The sequence below is a fragment of the Morus notabilis genome, unplaced genomic scaffold (genome assembly GCF_000414095.1).
Source record: "Morus notabilis unplaced genomic scaffold, ASM41409v2 Scaffold5117, whole genome shotgun sequence".
NCBI lineage: Eukaryota > Viridiplantae > Streptophyta > Magnoliopsida > Rosales > Moraceae > Morus > Morus notabilis.
Window position 1 is genome coordinate 4335 of NW_010363017.1, and position 8539 is coordinate 12873.

At 36.4% G+C, this 8539-nt stretch overlaps 1 protein-coding gene across 1 annotated transcript; it reads right to left on the reverse strand.

Annotated features, from left to right (window-relative positions):
* Window positions 1-340: 340 nt before the first annotated feature.
* Window positions 341-6674, reverse strand: LOC21384732 (cation/H(+) antiporter 18). Its single transcript, XM_010103299.2, has 4 exons — window positions 6640-6674; window positions 2804-3015; window positions 1650-2651; window positions 341-1550 (listed from the first exon to the last, which is right to left on the reverse strand). The coding sequence occupies exons 2-4, from the start codon at window positions 3002-3004 to the stop codon at window positions 375-377; spliced, it is 2379 nt and encodes a 792-aa protein (XP_010101601.1). The 5' UTR covers window positions 3005-3015; window positions 6640-6674; the 3' UTR covers window positions 341-374.
* Window positions 6675-8539: the final 1865 nt, after the last annotated feature.

Genomic DNA, 8539 nt, shown 5'->3' on the forward strand with positions numbered 1-8539 from the left:
TTGCCAGCATCTGCGACTCTTGAATGTTGCCTATAGTCGTTAAACCAGTAAATATAAGAATCCAAAAACCAGTTTGTATAAACAAGTAAAATAGAGTTGACAAGCGATATTGAATTATTATTATTTTTTTTCCACTTGTATAATGTATATAACATTAACAAAAGACCAACTCAAAAGAAAACGATAAATTACAGAGCAAAATCAGATAACTTATTTTTATTCTTGTTATAATCGAATTTGACATCATGGTGCGCTTGCTGTACATACAAAAATTAACACAATCAAAATTATCATGATAGAGCTGATTACTTGGTTTCCAAATCCACATTATTATCGGGCAACACTTCAAGTCTTCAAACTTTTGATGAAGCAGATCATAGTGGAGAAGGAACTGTTTGACCCTGATGTTGTTGCACCACCAAAACAGATGCTGTAGTTGTGAAATCTGCAGAAGTCAACAAGTTCCCAACAGGGCCAAGTTCAGGACATTCACTCTTCACACTAAAAGCCTTAGCCACTACACCTTCTGGATTTCTCCCAACCAAAAACAAATTGCATCCACTGAACTCCTTTATTGCCGCAACTGATTGGGAATAATTCTCCACTCGTTTCACCTGGTATTTGATCGAACCGTTGGCTGAAAGCTTTTGCTTCAATTCAGCAAGTGCATTCTCATCCTGTGGTTCAAATGAAATGTTAGAGTCACTATCTTGGTTATCCACTGTGACTATTGCTTTAGCCTTTGTCGTCATTGTCGGACATGGCAATAAGTGAATGACATTTAAACTGATGCCAGGGTGCTCAGCCATTCGCATTCCGAAAGCAAGTGCTTCACAATCATCATGACCACCAAAGAATAGGATTGTTATGTTTGAAGAAACATGGCTGGCAGATATATGTGTGGTTCCACCAAGTCCTCTGTCAACCAATATCCCAACTGAGCATGGAGCCTGCTCGAGAACCTTCTTATTGACTCCTCGAAACTCGGCACGAGTTGTCTCCAATGCGCCATCCAACCTCTGGTGCTTGTGAAATACAAGGATTATCATTGCTGCCCTTTTCCTCTCAGCGCTCATGCAGATGTCTTCGTGCATCTCGGACATTGCTGAGATTGCTGTCATTGGACGGATGGAGACTTGGCTCAGCTGTTGGAAGGCCTCAAACGCAACAACAATTTGGTCAGAGTTTGACTGACTCTCCTTATTCCAAAAGGGCAGCCCATTTTTTCTTGCCTTCTGAACCATTTGAATTGCGGAGGACCTTTCCGTGAGCTCCATAAGATGCATTGCATAGACGCAAAGCCGCTCCTTCTTTTCAGTCCCACGGGAAGCCTCGATGAGATTGATCATGGTGGGGATATTTCTTATGCTGTAAAAACATGCCAAGATGCGGAGCTCGGTATTCGTCCCTTTCTTCCCAATAGATCTATCCTTGTAATAGTTTTTGGATCTTTTAGTTGGCTTGTATACTGCCATCACTAAAGGAGTCGTGATGAAGGTTGTAAAAACCGCCATCAAAACCATGATGGCAAAAGTTTGATCATTGAGCACCTGAAATATAAATGTCAAGCAATTTTAGCACCAAACTCACATATCAAATAAAAACTAAACTACAGATGAAGATGATCATTAATAGGCTGTAAGTTCTACCTTTCTGTCTTTCCCAATATTGAGGACAATGAGTTCCACTAATCCTTTAGTATTCATAAGAAAGCCCAGAGCCAGAGACTCCTGTAATGGCACTTTGGAGAAGAGCGAAACGGCCACAGTACCAACAACCTTTCCAAAGCAAGCTGTTATAATGACTAAGACAAGGAGGCCCCATGACTGAGCCCCACTGATCGTTGCTATATCGGTCTTCAATCCACTCGACACGAAGTACAATGGAAGGAAGAGGCCAGACACAAGATCCTCAACCTTTTCCACCATAGCGCCTGCAAAAGCCCCTTCCTTTGGAACAAGAACCCCGATCACAAACGCACCGAAAAGGGCATGAATTCCGATGGCATCAGTAACAAACCCAGCTGCCAAAACTGTAGCTAGTGTGGCACATACATACAATTCTTTCACTGGCTCGTCCTTGGGACAGCGCTGCGCCATCCATTTGAATATGGGCGGGACGCCAAATGCGCAACACAAAACGAAAGCAGAGCCACACAAGAAAACCCATAACGACACGAGGGGTGAACTTTTGTCACCCGAGAGGGCAATGGCAAGAGCAAGAAGGATCCAAGCAGCGACGTCATTTACAGCCGCTGCAGACATCGCCATTCGACCAACATCGGTGGTTAAAAGCTTGAGCTCAGCCAGAATACGGGCCAAGACAGGGAAAGCAGTTATTGAAAGAGCCACTCCCATGAACACAAGAAACGCGGGTCCTTGTACACCTTTGGAAATTGTTGCTCGGAGCGCGAACGATGTACCAATGCCTAATATGAAAGGCAGACTAATCCCTGCAAGAGCTATACTAAAAGCTTTCTTTCCAGTCCGATGGAGAGCCTTAAGATCTAACTCAAGGCCCACAAGGAACATAAAGAAGAGAAGGCCAAGATTGGCCAATGTATCCAACACTGTTAGACTTTTGGCTGGGAATATGGCATTCCGATAGCTCGCGATGCGACCGAGAGCTGAAGGGCCAAGCAAGATTCCTCCCTGAAAAAATAACAATAAAATTCAACACTATTAAATTTCCATAAGAGCAAAACCCTGACAACATATTCTTTCAAAATTCTTGATCAAAACCTACATTTGTTGGACATAAGGAAGAATAGAAAAGTTATAAAAAAAAAAAAAGGGTAACTCACAACAATCTCCGCGATGACACGAGGCTGTCGTAAGGGGCGGAGAAGAAAAGCAAGAACTCGTGTAACTACAACCACAAGAAGTATTTGTAAGATGGCAAGAGGGAGCGCGTAATCGAGAGGATTATCACCCTGGAACACCCCATTCGAGGTTGCGTGCATGGGTGCGGGACATGAACTTGCGACACTGGCATTTGGCGCCATCTTAACTAAACCTATACCAAAAGAACAAAATCTAATTATTGTTCCTTTTCTCAGTTTCAGTTTGGTTTCAGTTCCTGCAAGAGTGATTGACTGAGAATGAGTAAATATGATGCAAACGAAATTTGAGGTAATGCTAATCTTACTAGTTACTAGACAAATGTATGAATTTGAATTGAAATAATATCACAAATAATCATAATCTTCAATGTAAGTAGGATGGCAATGGAGCAAGTTGGGGGCACAGGATGATTTCCCATCTCCATCCCCGCCCCTTAAACTATCTCCATTCTTGTCTCTATTCCCGTTTAAGAAGGGGCGGGATCGGAGTTAGAGAATCTCTATTGAATGATCATTCTCATACTCGTACCATTTTTTATCACATAGTACTATACATTTTAAAATTATAGCAACTTAAAATAAAAATATAGTATAAATTCATTATAAAGTTAGATTAAAATCAAAGGTTCTATAAAAAATTAAGGGGTTGTTCTTTTGTAATGAAACTCAGAAAAAGTTTAAATTCGAGTTACAACTTTATTTAAGTTCATATTCTTTTATAAAACTTGAGTTTGAACTCGAGTTTAGGGCTAAACTAGAGTTCAAGTTTCTCCTTCAACTCGAGTTCATAAACTCGAACTCAAGTTAATAAACAATATTTTTTATATTCTTAAAAATGTCATAACTTTTTCCTTTTAATTCTGATTGAGATGATTTTTTTTATGCATTCACAACGAAAAGATGAGTAAAACCCCACCCATATACCCTATTAAAATTTTTCATCACCATTGAGTTTTTATTAAAATACTATCTAAATACAAATTTAAGTTTTGACTCATTCAAACACAAACTCAAAAAGATTATCAATTCAAATCATAACTCAAATATGCACATTCAAACACAAACTCAAGTTACAACTTCAACTCAAGATCATCATTCAAGTCACCTTAACTCAAAAATACAAAAGAACAACCCTTAAATTCTTAACATATTGCAAACTAAATCCAAAAGTAATAACTAGCGTATAAACGAAAAAAGTTTAAAAACATCAAAACATAAATATAAATTATCCTTCCTTATCTATTTCTAATAATTTCAATCTTCATTACATGGATGCACGCAATTTTTTCTCAAGCATCATAGTTCAACAAATTTAGATCCTGACAAAGCATTATAATATATTATATTGGGGCGGAGGTGGAGTGGAGAGTACTTCTTCCGGCCTCACCCCGCCACAAATCGGGACTAGATTTTGTCTCCATCCCTCATCCTCATCTCTAATTAATTATTTCCCATCCTCACTATTCGGAACGGCCCGTTCCTATAGAGAGTATTGTCATCTCTAAATGTAAGACGTTGAATTGTAACAAAACTCTTATAAATAACAAATAATCATAATTCACTCCAGAACGTAATAAACAGAACCGGGATAGAACTGAGAAAAAGAGACCAAAGACCTCTCAGTCTCAGATTTGGTTCATCGTTTTTCATTTCTTTATGGGGGGGTGTTTGTTAGTGGGCTCTATTTTTGTTCCTCTTAGAATTGGGAAGAATTAAAAAATTATACTTTAGCATGTTTGCTCAAGTTTCCATGAATACCATATTCCATCAAAATCGATTACACACGTAATCAGCTAAATAACAATAATAAAGTAAGCATATCCAAATCATTATAGATATAGACTTATAGTTATTTTCCCCTAATAGTAAGAGAGTCATAATGATTAGTGAAACGCCCTTGGAATATTGGAATATTGGGAGACAAAAAAAAAAAAAATATATATATATATATATATTGAGACTGAGAAAGTTATAGGCTTGTATTTATAATCAAAGTCCCAAAAGTGTAGGAATATTTGGTTGGAGGATTCAAATCATGATTTGAATCATGATTCATGGTTCGTTACAGTATTTTTTTTCACAAAAATACACATAAATTAAAAATAATTATAATCACATGATTTTAATTCTGAACCAAACGTATTAAGTGTTTACTACACCACTAAGTCCGTGAATATTTTTCTTTTCTTAGCAACCAAACAATGGGAATATTTAGTTGGAGGATTCAAATCATGATTTGAATCATGGTTCATAATTCGTTACAGTATTTTTTCTCACAAAAAATACACGTAAATTAAAAATAATTCTAATCACATAATTTTAATCCATGAACTAAACGTATTAAGTGTTTGCTACACCACTAAGTCCGTGAATATTTTTCTTTTCTTAGCAACCAAACAATGAACTTGTCCACGTGTACTTGCGTTGACAAACACGAATAAAGAATCATACGTTTTAAGATAGATAGATCATCAACCGGAAAAGAAAAATATACACACATATATATACTAATAAAAAAAAACGCACGGCCTCTCGCGCGGGTGACCTGTTTAAATCAATAGTTATATAAATTATTTAGACAAAAAAAAAAAGGACAAAAGGGGAAAAAGATATGAAGCAAAAGGTAGGGGAAAAAAAACCAAAAAGTTCAAAGAAAAAAGAGCCCAAAAAGTTTATTAAAAGAAAAAGTTTCACTTCCTTGCGAAACTCTTTTGGAAACGTTTCCACGTAGTTCTCATGTGCGAAACATTTCTCAAATACTAATTGAGAGAATTTTTTTTTTTTTTTTTTTTTCCCCAAAAAAAAAGACAAAAGGGGAAAAAGATATGAAGCAAAAGGTAGGGGAAAAAAAACCAAAAAGTTCAAAGAAAAAAGAGCCCAAAAAGTTTTAAAAGAAAAAGTTTCACTTCCTTGCGAAACTCTTTTGGAAACGTTTCCACGTAGTTCTCATGTGCGAAACATTTCTCAAATACTAATTGAGAGAATTTTTTTTTTTTTTTTTTCCCCCCGGATCTCCATTGACGGCACATTCGCTAGATATTTTTTTCCCGAAAGTGGGACTTAAATTGGCACTAATTCATGGACCCACTATAAGGATCCATTTAGTTCTACTGTTTTTAATTCATAATTTTAATTTCGCTTTCTCACAAAAGAAAATTGTATAAAAAAGTTTCAGAATTTGACCACGTAAACTAAACAGACCATTATAATACCCTCGCCGTTGTTTTTCAAATTGTCATATTTCATATAAGAGTCTAACAGTTTTAAGTATATTTATCTAACTTGTGAAAACAGACAATACTGATAGAAACCCGAATCATAAAAAGAACCTTAATAAAAATAGGGTATCAACAATATTTACGAATCTTACAAAGACATGCAGATAAATGTCAAAAGTATTCGATAATATAAATCAAACTATTCTATGATATATAAAAATTCATCTAATCATGATTCGTGCTAATGATTCGAATCATGATTCGTGATTCACTATAGTATTTTTTTTCTCACAAAAAATACACGTAAATCGAGAATGATTATGAATTATAATTCTGAATTTATGAACCAAACCTCTTTTCTTAAAACGAAACTATATTTTGATGAACATATGGATCTAAATTAATTGCTATATGCCATCAGTTTTGTTGCCGACAAGCCGTGGGAGGAAAAAGAAAAATAACAAACAAAAAACTCATTTCTTGAAACTACAAGATTAGATAAATCAATTCAAAGCAATACAGTCCTCTTGCATTAGCATTTTTCTTTTCTTTTTTCTGATGGATGAAATAAGAAATCACCTGATGAAATTCTCCCGGTAAAATTGTGGCTAGAGAAATCGTGGTCAATCCTTCATCAAAATAATTTTCTCCTCATTTACGTCAAGAAAATGAAGAGAAATCCCGAGAAAACGAATCACAGAAATAAATGTGGGGTGTTTGGAATCTGAGAAAATTCATTAATGATACACGTTGATCTGGAAATCCCTATTTATAGTAACTTTTTGTTTTGTTTTGTTTTTTTTTTTTTTTCCAGTTAAATGGAATGCCACCAGCCTAGGCTAATTTGTTTCATACGTAATGTTTGTTGATCTTTGTAATTAATTCCTGATTTTTGGCTTCAAACGCGCAAAGATAGGTAAAACAATGTGCCCAATAATTAAAGGTAGAGGATGAGAAACACGCGTTATTTAGCTTGAAAATATTACCACCATTTCCAATGATATTGGGTGGTGTTACGGTGTTATCTACATAATATATATGCACGGAACATTTTGTTGCCTTTCAAAAAAAATAAAAATAAAATAAAAAAAAAGAGATTAGCTATATCAATATTTATACATGGTTGTCGGCATTTTAGATATTGTTATTTTGTTATTCTGTTATAGTTTGGTTATTTAGTTTTAGCCTAAGGCTTGTATATAAAAGGTTAAGCATGTATCATTATCAGATTATTCAATACAGGAAAATTTATTTTTCCACTTTCTGGTTTTCCTTCGTAATATGGTATCAGAGCACGCAAATCTCTGCTGCTCGTTTCCATTTTGATTCTTCTGGATTTCCTTTGATTTCAGCTATTCTGTTGTTTGTGTTCCTTCCGTTCAAGATTTACTTCATCAATCATGGAGTCTCAAAATTCCGCTTCAACAAATTCATCCACTGGCAGATCCGCCATTGATGATCCTCTCAGTCCTTTCTTCCTTCATCATTCCGACAGTCCAGGTCTTATTCTTGTCTCGCAACAGCTCACCGGTGATAATTACGCTTCTTGGAGTCGTGCGATGACGATTGCCCTTTCCGTGAAGAACAAGCTCGGATTCATCAATGGATCTGTTCCACGACCTGACGGTACCGACTCGAATCTCCTCTTGGCTTGGATTCGCAATAATAATATTGTCATATCCTGGATCTTGAATTCGGTTTCGAAAGAAATCTCTGCGAGCATTCTATTTTCCAATTCTGCGTTTGAAATTTGGAACGATCTTCAAGATCGCTTCCAACAGAGCAATGGCCCTCGGATTATTCAATTGCGACGAGAATTGATTAACCTAGTTCAGAATTAACAGTCTGTGAATGTCTATTTTACAAAATTGAAGGCTTTATGGGAGAAATTGTCTAATTTCAAACCTGCCTGTACTTGCGGCAAATGTTCTTGTGGAGGAGTTAAAGATTTGGTCAATTTCTTTCAGATGGAGTATGTGATGTCGTTTCTTATGGGTTTAAATAATTCTTTTGCCCATACTAAGGGCCAAATTCTTCTCTTAGATCCTCTTCCGCCTATCAACAAAGTCTTTTCTCTGGTGTCTCAAGAAGAACACCAACGGAGCATTAATTCAGGGGGACTTGATTCTGCTAGTCAGAATATGGCCTTTGCACTTCGAACTGCTCCTCCTAAGCGTTCTCCTTCTGATGCTCAGAACTATGGAAATGGCATAGGTCAACGAAAAGAACGACTATTTTGCACTCATTGCAATTTCCACGGTCACATAATTGAAAAGTGTTATAAGCTTCATGGCTTTCCACCTGGATACAAACCGAAGCCAAAGTTTCCAACTACAAATGTGCATCAAGTTTCTGCTCATCCTGGTTCAGATGTTAACACTGGACAGAGTGGTGCACAAGTGGATGGTTTTCTCAAAACTCTGAATGGCGACCAGTATCAACATCTCATGACGATGCTTTCCACTCATCTCATATCCTC